At 41.7% G+C, this 18216-nt stretch overlaps 2 protein-coding genes across 4 annotated transcripts in view; both read right to left on the bottom strand.

Moving 5' to 3' along the window:
* The window catches only part of LOC146643760 (uncharacterized), a 403826-nt gene that overhangs the window by 137953 nt on the left and 247657 nt on the right, over positions 1-18216 (bottom strand). The gene's annotated exons all lie outside the window — the stretch shown is intronic.
* trps1 (trichorhinophalangeal syndrome I) overlaps positions 1-18216 on the bottom strand; it is a 137176-nt gene that overhangs the window by 69482 nt on the left and 49478 nt on the right. For all 3 annotated transcript variants that reach the window (XM_085395613.1, XM_085395611.1, XM_085395614.1), the window contains exons 3-4: positions 1015-1731; positions 540-655 (exon numbers count right to left, since the gene is read on the bottom strand). In XM_085395613.1, coding sequence (XP_085251739.1) covers positions 540-655; positions 1015-1731 — 833 coding nt within the window. The remainder of the gene's footprint in view (positions 1-539; positions 656-1014; positions 1732-18216) is intronic.

Below are 18216 nucleotides of genomic sequence, written 5' to 3'. Positions count from 1 at the left end.
ATACTTTTCAATAGGTATAGAAATTTCTGGGTGAGGCTTGCAGCACTTAACATTTTTGATCGCACACACACGACATTTCAAGGGTTGGAAATATAGACAGTCAACCGTCTGAAGCATGTCTGGATGGCGTGAGAGAAAAATCCTTGGGAGTTAAATTTCCTGGTACTTTGAGCGGAAGCTCTAAATTAATGGGAAAAGAAATGCCTTTTGCAGTCTGGCATGCTGGCAGGATGAGAGTCACCAAATCTGAGAACATACTGTGGAAAATGGGCCACAGATACCAAAATTGGCAAACTTCAAGAAAAATAGTACTTTGGAATACCACACTGACTTTTATGAAAGCCAATCAGCTCCAAAAATTAAGGCTTTCTGTGGGACTGAGGAGGTTTTTATTTTATTTTATTTTTAACCCCTTTTAAAATTCCTTAAAAGGGCTACTACAGCACATAGTTTTTTGTTTTTTGTTTTTAAATATATTCAGTTATTAAAGTATGGAGTATTTTAAACACTTTTATGAGTATTTCACACCCAGGACTTACCTGTACGTCATATGTGCCATTCATCATAACTGTCCTATGCTGCTGACTCTGTATCTCTGGTCTTGTCTTCCCCAAGTCTTTGGCTTGGCTCCTCTGCCCTTGTCCCGCCTGTATGTCTGACATGAGAAATGCAAGAAGGGGTCAGACTGGTAGAAACAGATAAACAAAGAGGGCTCAAGCTGCTTGAGGCAAAAAAAATGTGAGAACTAGCCTGACATCTGGGAAGAAGGAAAACTAGACTCAGAATCAACATGCTGTTTTTCTAAGTAACTGCTATGTCCTTACTGGAAGACAAGTTCAAAGTATATATATGTATATATATATAAAATAGATGAACTCATATGTATTTTTGGCAGTTTTCTCCTGTACTGGTTCATATTTGCTATGACTGTCCAGGTCTTTAGGGTCATACATTTCATTCTCCATTATAAACTCATTTCTATAATAAGCGCTGGACAGAGAAAGCTGAAGTTACCAATAGGTGTGTGTTGGGGAGCCATGTTGTGGAGTGCCAGGATGTGTGTGTCCAGAGCAGCATCCTGCCGTGTGCGGTTGTGCAGGCCCAGGTGATACTTCCGAAAGTGCTTCACCAGGTCAGCCGGGTCGTTGCCATAGTAACCGTAGCCACACACATTGCACTTGAAGTCCTGGAGTTTAGGAGAGGGGCTGGAGGAAAGCGGAGGGGTATCGGTCGTGGTCTCCTCCCCTCCTTCCTGTCTTGGGAGGAGGTGCGGGGCAGAGAGGAGAGGAGGGGTGAGATGATCTGCCTCCCCCCTTTCTCTGTCGCTTCTCTCCCCTTCTTCTACCGCTCTGTCCCCGTCCTCAGGCTCCGACTGGCTCTCCGGCCTGTCCGTCAGCGCTGCTCCTCCTTGCTTTGCCCTTCCCCTGCCTCCTCCTCTCCTCCCCCCTCGCTCCTCATTACCGTAGCGATCGCCAACAGACGAGGGAGAGACAGACGAGGAAATGCACTCGCTCTCTCCCCCCTCCTCCTCCTCCTGCTGCTCCTCATCTCCTCTGACCCGCTCGGAGGATTCCGGCTCAGAGGGTCGGTTTATTCGTTCGGCCTCTGCTCCCACTCTCCCTTCCTCCTCGCCTTCTTCTTCCTCTTCTCCCGCTGGCCTCTTCCCTTCTTCTTCCTCTTCCTCCTCGCCTCCCACACTCCGGATAGGGGGATTCTTCTTCCTCACCATTTCTACAAACATAAAAATAGAAGAAAAAGAAAATTATGATTTGTTACCATGTATTAAGGGAGGAAGAAGAAGGAGCTTGGGGATAAAAAACAGCAAGCTGACTTCCCTCGAGACACTAAAAGATACAGAGCCTTTCAAACTCCAGTAATATTCTGCATATAACGCCACACATGCACACAAATACAATTATCTGACAATGATGTACAGTATGTGCGCAAAATAGCTTTGATTTAATTTACAGACTTCTTTGAACACCAAAATCTGCGACAATCCTCGACCACAAACCTCGTCAAAGAAAAACAGGCGCAACAAATCAGAAACATCTCAGCTGCGAGAGATTTTTTTTTTCTTTTTCAGGATTTTTTTTTTTTTGGAGGGCGGGTACTTGCTGAAATGTGACGGCCACCCCCCCACCAAAAAAAAGCACCCATTGAACAACTTTTTTTTTTTCCTTTTTCAACCCAACTGGGGAGTGAATCTTTTTATCGTTATGGAAACCATCCGTGAGAATCTTCCAACACGTGACCACATCAAGAACCCAAACCATATCAGAGAGACGGGAGAGACAGCGAGGGGGGAGGAGGGTGAGGCATGGAGAGAAACGGGGGAGACAGATGAAGGAGAGGAGACGGGGAGAATGGCCAACGCACAACCACATCAAACCGAACGCCCCATATCAGAAAGAGGGATGAGGGAAGTGGCAGACTGCAATTCATTCCCTCAAGCGCTCCAAATTTCTCCTTCCCATTTTGCTCCTCTGGTTTTTTGCTTTTTTTGGTTGTTTTTTTAACCTTTCATTCATTTTCTGGCTTGCAAATTCTCATTTTCTCATTTCTCACTGTCTCTCACACTTTTATCTGCATCACCTCCTTCGGTTTCCTCTTTTGATTGCCTACTTTTTTCCCCCCATGTCACATTTTGCTTTTGTCCCGCCCCACTCATCCTCTTTCTCTCTCTCGACCTTTCACCTTTTTCCTGCTTGCGCATCCTTGTGTAAAACACAAATATCAAAGAAATGAAGTGCCAAGTCATTTTTTTATTCTGTGTTGCCCTCTTTCACATGCAAGAATAATTGCAACAATAACTTAAGTAATTCCATCATTAAATGTTTTCTTTCTGTTCCTGCCCTCCCCCCCTCCCCTCCTTCCCTTATAATCACTGTACAAAGCCATCAAATAACCAAACATGTGTTTTATGTTAAACCATAATCTTTCTTTTGTTCAAAAGGGGAACAATTGTGGTTGTAGCGTTCACAACAGTCGTGACAGGGAGATGCTGCATGCGTTTTGTTTTTTTGCTCTTTTTTTTGTCTTCCTTGCACAAGTGTGTGCGTGCGTGCGTGCGTGCGTGCGTGCGCATACGCGCGCATCTGTGTTTATTTGTGGTCATTCGGTTCATATTCGGGGGTGCACAGTCAACCCGGAGAGCCCGTACACCCATTTCTTTTGGTCATAAACAAAGTCAAACCCAACCGACGCCTGATTGACGCCAAAACTGATCACTTTTAGATCAATGCAATATGAGGGGGGAAGACACTGGTTGTCTTTGAGGGTTTTATGTGTGAGTAATGCATTATTTGATGATAAACCCAGAAAGCATGTGCACCACCCTGTGAGCATCTGTGAGAGACAAAAGCTTGTTGTTATTTACTGATAGCAACCTGCAAACAGTTAAAGCGTGAGAGAACTGACACACACACACACACACACACACACACACACACACACACACACACACACACACACACACACACACACACACACACACACACACACACACACAGCTAAAGAAAATATGAGAATAAGTTTGAATATCCATAATCGGGTGATGATGCACAGTGACAATACCCATATTTGGGCAGCGTTCTGTTGTTATCTAGAGGATTAGAAAATACTTAATAAACAGAGATAGAGAGGAGAGCAAAACAGAAAATGAGAGAGGGGTGCTGTTTTTGTTGAATCCAATCTCTCCGTGGCCTTTGTAGTATTTGCCTTTTTTCTCCCACTCTCTCTCTCTGCCATACAACTATTAAAATAAAGCATTTATGTCTGCAAGGGCCCACGCCTAGACCAGCCCTGGCACTCGCCCTGTGCGCGTGTGTGTGTGTGTGTGTGTGTGTGTGTGTGTGTGTGTGTGTGTGTGTGTGTGTGTGTGTGTGTGTGTAGGGAAAGAGAGGGAGCGGGAGAGTGTGAGTGAGTGCAGGGAGAAGGGGAAAATCTCATCTGATGTCGACCACACCCAGTCAGAATTCATCATTTACACACACACACACACACACACACAGTGGAAAACTACAGATCGTTGTGGTAAAGCAATGAAGCTGAAACCCCGACCTAAGAAGCACTGACTGACCTAAACTATGTTTCCGTATGCCCTGTATGATCCATCCGACTGGTGACTTAGTAAGTTCACCGGTGATGACAATTCTTGCATTAACACAGCAGCAAGTAGAAGGAATTATTCTGTAGCCTTTATTTATTTATGCTGGAATCATTTGGTCTTATGCATACTTCAGTGCCACTTTTATTGGATGCGGGCAGGAAGCAGAGGTGTGTCTTTAAAGGCCCGACTGTGTGTTTTTTGGGTGTAAGCATCTGTATATATGTGTGTGTGTGTGTGTCTCTCAATGTCGCAGCAGAGCTTTTGTCTGCTCCAGGCTGTATACACAGACTGGAACCATTACTATCAACTACAATTAGGTACAACCCACCACAACATACCGCATAACAACTACTGCTACTAGCTACAATTAGCCCTTATACACCACACTGGCCTCAATACCTCAGCAAAGATAAATGTGACAGCTAATCATTTCCATCAACTACAATTAGTCCCAACACCAGTGAGGCTTTTATCTAAAATTGCCAATAATCATCCAACGACAACTGCTGAAAGACGCAGCAACAGGAGTATGGTAAGTTTCAGACGCATGTGGCAGACGGAGGACCATGTTGGGGAACTTTGTTGTGAAACTTACTCTTTTGCTACATCTCAGCGTTTCTTTGTGTGGCTCGCTCGTGTTTTCCAGAGAAGCGCTATAAATCAACTTCAAAAATTTCATCGTATTCGAGCAGTTCAAACTCAAACCAGCAGGTATTTTCAACCAAGCGCTCGCATGCACGCTAAACAGCATTTGCTTTTACGTCAGTTATTTACAAGAAGACTTTTCCAGAATCAGAGCTGACGTGTTCAAATTTCTTGTTTTGCCTTCTCATCAGTCAAAAATCCAAAGATATCTGCAACAAACCCTCATATTTGAGGGGCTGTAATCAACAAAGGTTTGTCAATTCTGCTTGTTCACTTACTCCAGTGATTAATTGTCAGCAATTAATTTGGCCATTCATACAATCTTTGTCACAAAAAGAACAAATTAATCAGCTTGTTTTAACGCTACGAACGACAACGGAGGTCACTCCTGTCGTTTGTCATGCGTTTTGTAGGGGTCTAACACATGTTGCTTTAATTAGGTTATATAAACAATATCTTACTCCATTTCAACCACATCATGTTTACGGCATCTTAGTGCACCGCCAGCCTGGCAATGAATTTTCATGCGACTCATAAGAAATCAAAAGAGGCCTTTGTCATTCAGAGAACAAAGTTAGATCTCTCTAATGGAGGAAAACAGATTACGAGTACATCTCAACCATTTTACACAGTGACTCCAAGCTAATTCTCTAAATGCATATTATTGAGTCACGGTAATGGATGGGTTTGATACCGAATCTCAACACATCCACATATCCCTGCTGCCTCCAGATATCTGTGCTCTCTCCCTCCCCGTGGGACAGCTGTAGCTGGCATCTCCATCTTTCATAAACAAAGGATTAATGTGCAACATATGAAGAAATAAAGCTAAAGTCAAGGTCTTATTACAAAGACAGACTTCTCTCTGGCTTTTCTTTCTCTTTCTTGATGCGCTGCTTTCTGGCTCTTCGTGTCATCCTCTCCCCCTCTTTGTCCCTATCTCTCCTGCTCCTCATTATCTGTCCTCGCTTTCTTCTCGCGGTGCCATCTCTGTTCCTCTCTTCTGATTTACTGGAACTTTGTGAGATTTGGAAAAGATAGAACAACTTACGGGTAAGTAAGGTGCACATGAAGGAGAGGTACGAGTCAGGGAGAAAGAAACGCACGAGGGAGATGGTGGGTAAGGACTTTTAATTGGAATAAGAATCCTGGCACTGTGAAAGGGAAGTAAAAGGAAGGAGCGTAGACGTTTGGAGGGGATGAGAGGTTTTAGACGGGAACACAAATGTGTTTTCTTCTTTTAAGAAGGAAAAAATGCTGATTGTCTTGGGAAATGGATAGACAGGAGCAAAGAAAGGGAGAATAGGAGGAGAGAAAAAGGAAAGAGGCAAGGAGCAGATAAGCTCCACATACTAACAAGACACCCCCCCCCCCCCCCCCAAACACACACACACACACATATAAAAAAAAAAAACAGTAGATGATTTGAATATAAAGCTTCCTGTGATGTCCAAAACATACAGCCTGCAATATAATGACTATGGGGTTTAAAACAATTCTGCAAGCCGCAATTTGAACTCAGGTTTATTTTGACTAATTTAGCAAAACAATCGCCTCCCAAATATCTTGGTCTGAGTCTGTGTGTGGAAGTTTAGCTGAGAAAACCACAGACAATGACTGACTTTGCAGAAATGTGAGAGCAGGCTCCTCTGAGCTTCCTCATTAGAGCTGCTGGACTATTCATACATCTTGTGGCTATCAGACACTTGCATTTCCAGCTTCATATCTGAGACTGGATCCGGTATGGCTCATGTATGCATCACACATGGGTGGTTTTAAAGACGTGCTCACTTTCGGGTCCATTACGCAGCAAGGGTTCACACTAAGTCAACATTTCAGAAATTTCCTTTTTAAAACTGCCACTTTGTGTCAGTGTAGAAATGTTTTTTCTTTCAGTAAAAAATTGAAAATAACATGATCACCTTATCATGATGTGCTACTGCCCAAAAGAGCAACTCTAACTTCTTAAATAAAAGAATACAAGAAAAATAAAATATGTTAATCGCTTCAATTTTATGTTCAAAAAATGTTGCTGCATTTGTTAAGGCTCTCACGAATGTCTTGTATCACTCAGCAGTCATTTATTTAGACAATTATTTCTTCTAGGAAGTCCACCGATGCACAAAATGGCAGTCACGCTGCAGTGCCTTGTAGCTTTAGGTTATGTGCCAGTGAATGAAAGCAGCTGAAGACAATATTAATTAAAGCGTGCAAGTAAACGGTTTAGTACCCACTGAGACGAAACAGATCAGTCCCCGCAATAATAGGAAATGGTCGCGAGCGCACGATGCTGCGCTGCGCTCTGTTCGCGTCCTGGATGGGAGGGCGGGCGTGTCTGGCCTCTTCGAGAAACACGGGGATAAGGGAGAGAAAGTTGGCCAAGGAGAGGATTTCTTTTTTCGGGAGAACCAGTAACAGCTGGGAATTGATTTTGCAGAGGCAGGAGTCTAATTGAAAGTAGGGAGGGGGGTTCGAGAGTCAAACAGAAATAGGGAGAAAGAGGAGGACAACATAAAACCACCGCGAGACAGAGTCCACCTGCCATTTTAAGACTAAAAGCTTTCAGCTGACTACCAGGTCCCTAATCAATGCCAGAATCTTTACTTACACACACATTCTCTCTTCGTCTGCTGTGTAGCAGGGGCCCAATTCTTTCCTGCCAAGCAAATCACACACACGTAGACTCAGTTGCAGACCCACTCTACCACAGTATAGGACTCATTTGTAATGGGGTAACAGCATGCAAAATATGTCATCTTAAATGTCAAACTTAATCAGAGGTTCACATTTCAATACCTTTCTCTCATTATGAGCCTCCCGTTCTCTGTTTCTACCTCTTCTTCACTCTCTAGATGGCTCCCCTCTTACTCCTAGCTATATGGGTCCAATTCTCACTCACGCACACACAAACACACCTCACTTCTCCTCCTCCTCTCCCTATCTATCCATCTTTCAGTCACCATTCTCTCAATTAATCTCTTATCCATTTCCCACCCCCTGCCTGTCGTTCCCTCAATCTCTTTTTCGCTCCTCCCCTCGCTCCTGGCCTATCCTTACGTGAACCTTGATGTGTTGATGTGTTTGTACATGTGCGTGCGTGTAAAGGTGTAATTCTCTAGAGCACAGCAATCCCTTTACGTGACTGACAGGCAGATAGCTATCATTAAATGTAGGAAGATTTTTTTTTGTTGTTTTTTTAAATAAAAGAAGTACGCACTGTATCCCTCGCTGTTCTTTCTGTGCTTGCTATGCACATCTAACTAATCCTTCAAAGATACTTGCTCACTCCACCTTGATTTTGTCTCAAAAACTTTAGATGCAAAACACTTCCAAAAACGGTCCACTGATACGTTAATTGATTAATCCACCCATCATTAATTAGTTTTCTGCCACTTATTCAGCAGTCTCAGCAGCCCAGATTCCAGATTAAAGCAGAGCAAGATGTTGAAATCCAGGCAAAGGTTAGACTGGGGAGGTAGATCAGTCAGTAAATTGTCACTCCAGTTTGTCAATCTCCCTCATTACCTTTCCTCTACTTGTCAACAAAATCCCAACTTCCTTCGCCTTGGATCCAGCAAAGCAACCCAGGCTTCTTTCATTGAAACCAAACGCCTCTGGATTGGAGGTGCCAACTGTCACTCATGCCACTTTGAACCAGCTCAGTGCAAGCTGGAGGTTATCAGTCAGTGAAGCAAACTAGACCACACGGTCGGCAAAATGCAGAGACTTCTAACACCTCTAAAACCAGCACCCTCTATCTTGGCTGTTCCAAGAAATTGTCTCCATAACTAATTTACTGACAGGCTGCTGTTTACACCTTTTGAGCATTTCTGCCTGGCTACCTGATCGCGCTTCTAAACATTATTAGCACGATCTGTACCAAAGGGCACCCCTGGTAAAGTCCAATGCCTACCGGGTACAAGTCCAAGCTCTCGCTACAGTTGCACAGGGGCCATTACAATGAGCCCCTTAGAACAGCCTCGGGGTGCGGTTGCTTCGGAAACGGATTAATTATTGATTGATTATGTATTATGCCATTAACATTAGTCACATGTCTAGGTTGGGTTGACCCATTAAGATCCAGGATACTCATAATACTAATAGTGCCTTCTAGGGCTGTTCGATATAACGATATATATCGGATGACGATATAAAAACGTCTATCGTTTCATTTTACGCTATCGTTTGTTTCGTGGTGTCGCAAAATAAACTGTTTACTGCAATATTTTTTCATGGTTTTGATGGTCACAGTAGTGGCTATATTAATTTCTTAAAGTTCTCTCTTTCTCTTATATTTTATATAACCACACTACGGACGGACAAGCGCCTGTTTTTATGCGTTGTGGCTAGCAACAACGACGGTAACAGCATCGCGTGTCCGCTTGTTTATGTTCCACATAAACCTTTCACAATAAAGCTCAAGATCCTGTTGAGACTTTTCGAAATAAACAGAATCACGTGAAAGAGCAGATTATTTACGGATGAGAAGTAAAAAAGAGCCGCCAGGTGCTAAAAAAATAAACCTTAGACTCAAACGTTAGAACAGGCTTTTCCCCGCAGCACGCCGTGTAATAAATACTCACAAAGAAAACGGCGGCCGTTACAACTTATTTCTAAAAATGTAGAGTTTCATGCATCGGTTAAAACACTCGACTCCAGCTACATGACGCGCAGCTGGAAACACTTCCTGCAAGACGAGCTGCCCGAGATTCACAGAATTTACAGAAAATGTTACATTTTTGTGGTTTATATCGTTATCGGGACGATAGATGTCTTATATCGGGATATGAGATTTTGGTCATATCGCACAGCCCTAGTGCCTTCTTATCACAACTATCACTGACACTTTTATAGTTTTCTGACAAGTATTCAAATGATATGTCGAGACATCCCAGTTACTGCTATTATAAAATTAATTGTAAAATAAATCTTCTATTATCAAATAAACCAATACTGTTAGGCTGAATTTACCCTGTTATATATTGTGCTAAAACCATCCGCCAGACACAGACTCCAGACGCTCAAATACGACTGTGTCTATCCTGTACACACACAAACAACAGCCCCCCTCCCCTCAACACCCCCCTCCCCCCCAACACAAACTTTATTAAAAGTCTATTAGAGGAGTCTGACCTTGAATAACTACATGGGATTACTGCACCACACAGGGTCTGGGAAACACTGTACTGTGTGTGCTATGTGTATGTGCGTCTGTGTCTAATACTCGGTAGGAGGGCTACCTAACCCTTTGGGGAGGAAGGCAGAACACTGCTTAACACCACATGCAGACATACAAAAATAACTGGCAGCTGTCCAGTGCAAGCACTATCCTTTGGCTACAAAGCTTTTTGGGATTCAAACCACTGTTCTAGCAGAGAAAATTCAACAAACAAGATTCTTTTAAGTGATCTGTTAATTGAAAAGAGTTACATTTCTGTCTTCGTGCTCAGCACGCACAAATATTACAAGTCACAGAAATTCTCACTTATGACTCCTGACAGTAAGTCACAGGTGACACACTCTTTTGGTCCATATAAACATTATTTTGAAGTGAACACCAGAAGCCACAGGTGGGTGAAAAAAACAGGTTACTCACTTCTTCTAAAGAATGTAAACTGTTTCCTACCGAGATTACTGGAGATTAGGCCTGTGTGCCTCAGTCACACAGACCCAGTCCAGCAACCCCCAAGAGCTTGGTTACGAGGGGAAAAGCTGTAATCCTCAACTTCTTAGTGAGTGGGGCTTGCTTTAGGTTGCTGTCTGTCACTGGGTGAAATTGGTCGCCAAGCGGGTGCTGCACCAAAAACCTAAGAATAGTTTGCTACTAACTAACCACCCAGCGGTACTGAAACTCGAAACAGAGACTATTTGTTTTCAAAGTGAAACCAGCACCTTTTGGAAGATGTTTCTCTGTTTGAGTCACACTTTTCAAAGCTTCTGAACTAATTATTGAGTAGTTGGCAAGTGTTCGGAGACAAGTCATCATCTGCCATGCAAACTACTATTTCGACACGTTCTCACTCCCAAAACGTAATATTTTACGCTAGGTGACAAATCGTCAACATATTACGCTTCCGGGCACCCGACACGTCCCTAAATGACGAGATCGGAAAAAAATGAGGAAACATGAGAACCGTTTGGAATCAATCTACACATGTTCATTCATTTTACTTACATCACTTTGGAAAACACTATTTAACGTCATTAAAGTGCTGGTTAAGGTTAGGGATAAGGTTATGGTTAGGATTATTCTACTGTATTTCACCCATAATGCTAGCACGTAGCATAAGAACGCGGAAGGTCAACTTTTGTGTTCCTCAGGAACGCCGCGGGACGTGACGCTGACTATTTGCCTAAGGTGTTTTTCAGTACAACACCGGATACTTTTTTGCGACCAATTTCGCCTCACAACAGAACCTGGCTAAACAACTTACCAACTGGTCAGGGAACACCAGTGGTTACCAGGTGGTCACTGACCAGTCTCTAGGACTGTGTAACTGAAGCTCAGCAATCGATATCACAGCGAATGACAGCATCCACTACAACTGGTTCGGAAATACGTGTTTTTCCCTAGCAACCAGTGGCTGCCAGGTGGTTGCATGTGGTGCCTAACGCTGTCTGCCTGGGGCCTTAGTAAATCAAACTAAAGTATATTTTGTTAGACTTCCCAACACAAAAAGACATCAAGTGTTATACTACTATAAAAGGTTACCTCCCAGGGCATTGCTGTAAAGTTTTCAGTGCAAGTTTAAATAACACTGAAATAAATCAGTATGACAGCACGGACACACACAAAGATAGAAGATGCATAAACACATACATATCTGCATCCAAATCTTTCTTGCACATCTGCATTATTTCATTATGTCACAGCCATTACCATTCACTTTCACATGTGTTTGGATTTCTGGTTCTTATAAAACAATTTGTGCAGTTTTAGTAAAATAGTGAAACAGAAGGCACACACACAGGCACAGACTATATATCTCTTCTGCTATTTCAATAATCTGTGACCTGAGAGTTTATAAGACTCAATAGTCTGGCCGTTGGAATGGCTGTCTGGATTTTAACTTTATATACACACATACACACTCATATACAGACACGGCTCCCCTGCTATGGTCCTCGGAGCATACTCTGTCTGCGAGCGAATGTGTGTGAGGAGCATACCATGTGTGTGTGGTCACGTCTAAGAAAGCCGCTTTAAAAATGGATCTCTCTCCGTCTCTTTCCCATTACCACTGACGATGTCACCTTTGCCATTTTTTTGTGATGTGCAAATGATGGACTAAAGCTATTTGCTGTGTGTTTCTCTCATTTGTGAATATAAGAATATGTCATACACCTGTCATGAGAGGGAGAGAGAGAGAGCGTGGTTTCAAACATGCAGCAGCATGGAAACCGCCAGCTCACAAGGAGTGCGTGTAATCAATTGTTGCTAACTGGCTGGCAGGAGAAACAGGCTGGCAATGAGACAGACAAAAATGCAAACGCGCAGAAAGGGAAAACACATGTCAACATAGTTAATCACACTTTTGAATTCATCTTCAAAGGGAAAATGTCTCGCAGAGTTTGAAAACTAAAAGATATAAAAGGAAAAGAAAATTTTCAATCGAAGAAACACAATAAATGCACGTTCACACAGCCCTCCAACAGACTGATCAAATGAACAATTACATCTCGCTGAATACGGGATGGCTGTAAATAATCATAAAAAACGATTGTTTTATATCTGCTTAAAAAGATGAGTTCCATCATTTGGCTCTAACATTTACATCATTTAAAAATAATCCAACTTCATTAAAAACTCATTCATATTCTCCCAACGCATCAACTGAACACCACGCACTCCATCCTCCAGTTTAAAATCTAAAGTTAGTAGATAGCGAAAGATTAATATTCTCTAGCGGAATGCATTTAAAACGAATTTTTGAATGCCAATGAAAGGTATGTTACACTGGGATAAAAACATAAATACCTAAGCCTCAATGTCTAATGAAGCACACACATCAAAAGCAGTGTCTGAAAACTAATTAAAGGGCACCCTCGATAGCAAACTCAACTGAAGGGCATCCTCCACATCCTGCAAAACAAAACCAAAAAAAGTTTTCTGCACTGAAAAGACCTTTTAAAGGAAATGTGAAAAAAAAAACGTGCCCTATGAAAAGAGGAGTGAGAAAAAAAGAAATAGTCAATGAGGATGCCTCATGTCAAAACCACAACCCTGTGAAATATGAATACTAATCAAAGACCAAACCACAATATCACGCTACACCAGTGCCACGAATTGCCTTAATAATACATATTTTATGCCCAAATATCTATTTCACTTGCGCTCACAAATGTGCATATTTGAAAGGCCCACAATTTAGGCTGCATCTCTTGAAGTGTTTCAAAAGTTTCGAAGCAGGAACTCTAGCTTTCTACGCTTGCTTGAAAGACAGAAAAATTGAGTGATATTGATATTGATTTACTGTGAAACTATCAGAAACAGTTTAACTTCACACAGTGAAGGCACACACATCTAACAAACACCAAATGTAGCAGTCGAAAAGCCAAAAAAAACACAGTTTGGCTTCCTACGCCGAGGGGACCCACTGCACTGTTCCAAAGCTACACTAAAAGGCAGCATTCGATGCCTGTGGTGTGGGTTCTCCTGCCATCAGCTGCTAGATTTCTTTTTTTACATTTCAAATAACCTGCAGTTGTGCTTTAAACTTTATGCGTCTTAATGATTTCGATTGTGGGGATGAGCTCTTTGACACATGACTGTCACGTTTTCCTGTCGCGGTCTTTGTCATGTGATACCCATAAACACCAATAGAAATGTGAAGTACGTGGCCACAGATTTCTGTAAGCTTCTCTACTTCTCCGGGGTCCTTAACGAGGCTTCTAAGAGCAGCCGATGAATGAAATGCATTCTTTTAGTTTGCTAAGGAGTGCTGCTCTTCACCCTTTCATTCACTCCCCACTACCATTTCTTGTAGAAGTGTGAAAGCGTGGGAGGAGGCAGAGGTATGTATGCGCGTGTGTGTGTAGCGGAGAACCGACAACTTCCTCTAATCTTCCTGCGATCATAGCTCAGAGGTTGCTGGGGGACAAACCAGGAAATTACACGCATTCTCACACATACACACAGGATATGGGTCAGTTTAAATGGACACCAAATAAACGTGTAAAAAGTGAATACAGGTAAGTCACACAAAGCAAATATAGCGCTCATGTTATCCCCTGTAGAGTATATATAAGAGAGCCCAACATTGCATCCACTGTATGTACAAACAGAAAGATAGAAATAGATGAAGAACATACAGGGAGACTTTGGGTAAGTATTACAAAGGGCACCATTATTAAAGTCAACACCTCTGATAAGCTCTGACTTGTGATGCGTTATTGCTATTCCCAACCCAGACGAGAGGTCTCTTTCTGTGAAAGTGTGAGGGGTGGGGGCAGCTTATCTCTCATATGCTGCACTGGCACACACAAACAAAGAGGCATGCTGCACTTAAGCTGACAAAACCTAAAAGCAGAAAAGTGTGGTTACATTTCACTGAAATGGGCGCTGACACTGCCTGTTGTCTCAAGTCTTTTGCAAGTTAGGATGGCCTGCACGAGCAGCCTGTCAAAACATCGAGCGAAAGCGCACCACATAAAATAAGAGAAATGCATAGACTTGAACTTTCCAAGCTCGTAAGCCTTTTTTGCACCAGTTGTCTTTATCTGCACCGTCAGCTTAGAGCCCAAACATATCATATAGTTGACAAAATTACAGCTCATTGTAATAAATATCATGCATTTATTATATATATATCTCTATCTATCTATCTATCTCTATATCTATATCTATATATATATATATATATATATATATATATATATAAAATTAACATGTTTAGATTACAATTGAAATCATGATTTTATATATATACAGTAACATTGTGAATAATTCAATTACTTTACACTATCTTACTCTTAAAATATACAAAAATTTAATTTAAACATGTGTTTTAGCTTTCATTTTTATATTCAGGCCAGTTAACATATAGACACACTAATTACCAAATTGTCACTGTGATTTCTATCCAGTAACTGACTAAACTGTAATGTAATCTGACTCAACTCTATGTAATGGTGCATTTATAAATTCTATCTGAAATGGTCTGAGGTGCCATCATCTTAACTGTCACCCAGGAAGTCACAGTTTCAGCTTCAGGCCCCCCGGAGCAGAACGGCTTTAGTTAAAGGCTTAAAAAAAATGCTGTTGCACTTTGTTGCTCTATATGTAAACCTGTGTTCTTTCTGCCACGTTCCTGTCATTTACAACAACGAGGATCGATCGTATTAGTAAAAGTAGAAGCACAGTTCAAATGTTAATGACACCCCTGCAAAGAGCAAAAAAGAGGAAGGAGGTAGCAGCTATGGCCACTATTTCACAATTATAACTGAGATTCATTCACTTCCGTACACTATGTGTGCATCTCTGCATATTTGATTGCATGTAGGGACATGTAGCTGTGTGTGTGTGATGTCAGTATTTGAGTCTAACAAAAGGAGACAAAGAGACAACATGAGTGTATTCTTTTTTTTTTTTTTTTTTTTTTTTTAAGGACACTAACACAGAGACACACAGTCACAGACAAAAACCCAATGCAAAAGACACTGGGGCAGTTTGAAAAGGCTTGGGGCTAAGTCTGAGCTTTCATTTCCTCTATCCTGCATCACAACTGACAGATACACACACATGCACGTAAGCGCACGGATATATAGAGACAGAAGGAGAGTGCATCATTACGAGACTTTTGGCCTGCCCAGAGCAATCGCAGAGGTAGACAGCTCTAAAAGAAATGACTACACAAACCTGCTCTATAGTTAAACATTCAGCTTTTTTCGACAAGTAGAGTCGTTTGGTCCGGAATGAAAAATTACTTGAAAAAAATCAGTGAAAACAAAATTCCAACTTTTTTTTACAATAAAAACAAATCTGCACATTTACTGCTACAGCGATTATATGAGAAAATGAGATGTAATCTTAAAGCGGATGCCGCAAAAAGGCAGACGATAAGTTAATGTAAAGATAAATGTAAGTTTAAGATATTTCTTTTGTTAGCCACAAAGTTCTTGTTTGCTACACTCCATCACACATGCACACGACTACACACACTCAGGAACACAACTGATGTTATGTAAAGTTTTCCAAAAATTCAGTTGATATAGTGTTCCCGGCAGTAATATAAATAAACATGACCAACTTGCTTAACCCTAAGACTAACCTTTACACTACTCTTATCTCAATTCTATTTGTAGCCTAAAGACAGAACCACGTCTACTTTTTAAAATATTATGTTTTACATCACGGGGACTTGCTTGTTGTCCCCACAAGTGAGGTGGTCCCCTCAATCTCACTGTGTGAAGAGATTTGTGTCCCCACAAGATCAGTAAAACGAGTACAGACACACACAGACAAATGTGCAGACTGTTAGCCTTCCTGTGCTAGGGGAAGTTGCAGGTTGTTGCGACATCAGCGCTTGAGATAAAAGCTCTATCACTCTCTCATACACACACACACACATAAACACACAACATGGACTCAGTGGGAAATTTGCTTAGATTTATCATAAATTTGGCTTTTAGGAGAAAAGAAATCAGTGTTTAGCCATCGCCCTATCACAGTTCAAAAGAACTTTATTTTCATTTTAAAAGAGCCGTTACCAGCAGAGCACATTATGAAGTGAACCGGTTTTTATGACTGTGATGCTGCGACTTCACTCGCATGTCAATAGATTGCAATGCAGTCATGCGGTTGCCTACATAAACTGTGAGAGATGTTGAGTAAACCCATCACAATCATGAATTTAAATAATGACTTCTCAAACCACTGATATGCACTGAGTTTCAGCCATCATTACACATCACCACAGGGAAAAGAGCACTGTCTTCCTCGGTATTAAATTAAATGTTCGGACAAGATTTCATTTCATGTTTGAAAATTATGTGGAACAAAAAATAAGACTTGAAATAATGAATTCTCAGTATTTTGAGGGTAACTAAGTTTGAAAATTTTGAAATGATTCAATGTTGTTAGAGAATTGTTTAAATATATCTTGTCATTTAAAACTGCTATTCAATTTAATTCGGTTTTATTAAGGTACTTTATGTTGGTAAGGTAAAGACCCTACAGTAATAATGAGAAAACCCCAACAATCGAACAGCCCCCCCTTTGACCAAGCACTTGGCAACAGTGGGAAGGAAAAACTCCCTTTTAACAGAAAGAAACTGTCAACAGAATCAGGCTCAGGGAGGGGCAGCCATCTGCCGCGACTAGCTGGGGGTGAAGGGAGGAAGACAGGACAAAAGACATGCTGTGGAAGAGAGCACAGATCAATAAAAACCTACACATAGTGAGTGAAGAGGAAACACTCAGTGCATTAAACGTCCAACATCCTACATCTACTGCAGCATATTCCAACCTGTCTAGCATCCGCTAAGCATACCAGGTTAAACTAGAATAACTTTATTGCTCCAGCTTTCACATCAAACTGCACAGCTCATACATACCGAGGATGTCACCCTAATGTACGCGGACCCGATTTGATCTAATTCTGCATTCTCAACATGATAAACTGAAATCGATCAACTGTGATTATGTGTCTCAGCGTGCTCTGGATGATTTTATGGAGGAGGGTGAAGCAGAGGCTTTGTGAGCGGGATGAAGGTGGCGATTATTCCAGGAGGGTCATCTTGACTCAAGTCCTCTGGCTGCAATATCGACAGAATGGTATCGACCATTAATCGTGTATTGTGGAGCTAGCGCCAGCATCCCACCTGCAATGCACTTTGGATAATAAGTTATGTAGAAAAAAAAAAGAGAGAAAGAAGTGAATGTAAACAGAGCCTCCTGTAAACACCTGCTAAGGAAATTCACTCTGACCTTAGGGCGGGTTTTCATCATATTCTGGACCTGAGGGTAAATACAGCATTACGCTCGGTCTTGTCTAAAATATGTTTGCCATTTAGAAACTGGCACTGTGAACGGATACAGGGCTCTGATCATTCTGACATCTGGCATCAAAAAGGAGAGGCTACGAGGTAAACTTTCAATATTCCTGTGCATTTATTTTGCATGTCAATTAAAGTGACTACAAAAGACAGCAGTATGCAATGGCTGTCAGCTACAATACCCAAACTCCAAGAAGGCATATTTTGTCACCTACAGCATTGAGCAAACTCTACCCGTGATTACAAAACACTGTCAGAATTCAACAAGGGAGGACTGTTTTCTGAGGGCGTGATTCCAACGCGGTTTAGCTATCAGCTCGCATGGCCTCAAACTAATGACATGATCACATTTGAAAAAGAAGAGCTTAACACACCCCATCCTACCTGTTCTGCCAGAACTTATCAGCCTCTTTCGTGTGTGTGTGTTGAGGTCGTGTGTTCTCAACTAGATTAGGACACCTTAA

This window comes from Rhamphochromis longiceps, linkage group LG22 (assembly GCF_057381845.1).
Source record: "Rhamphochromis longiceps isolate RC_006_pf linkage group LG22, R_longiceps_female_GT1.1, whole genome shotgun sequence".
NCBI lineage: Eukaryota > Metazoa > Chordata > Actinopteri > Cichliformes > Cichlidae > Rhamphochromis > Rhamphochromis longiceps.
Note: the sequence above shows the minus strand (reverse complement) of the source record. Positions and strands in the feature narration are given on the sequence as shown.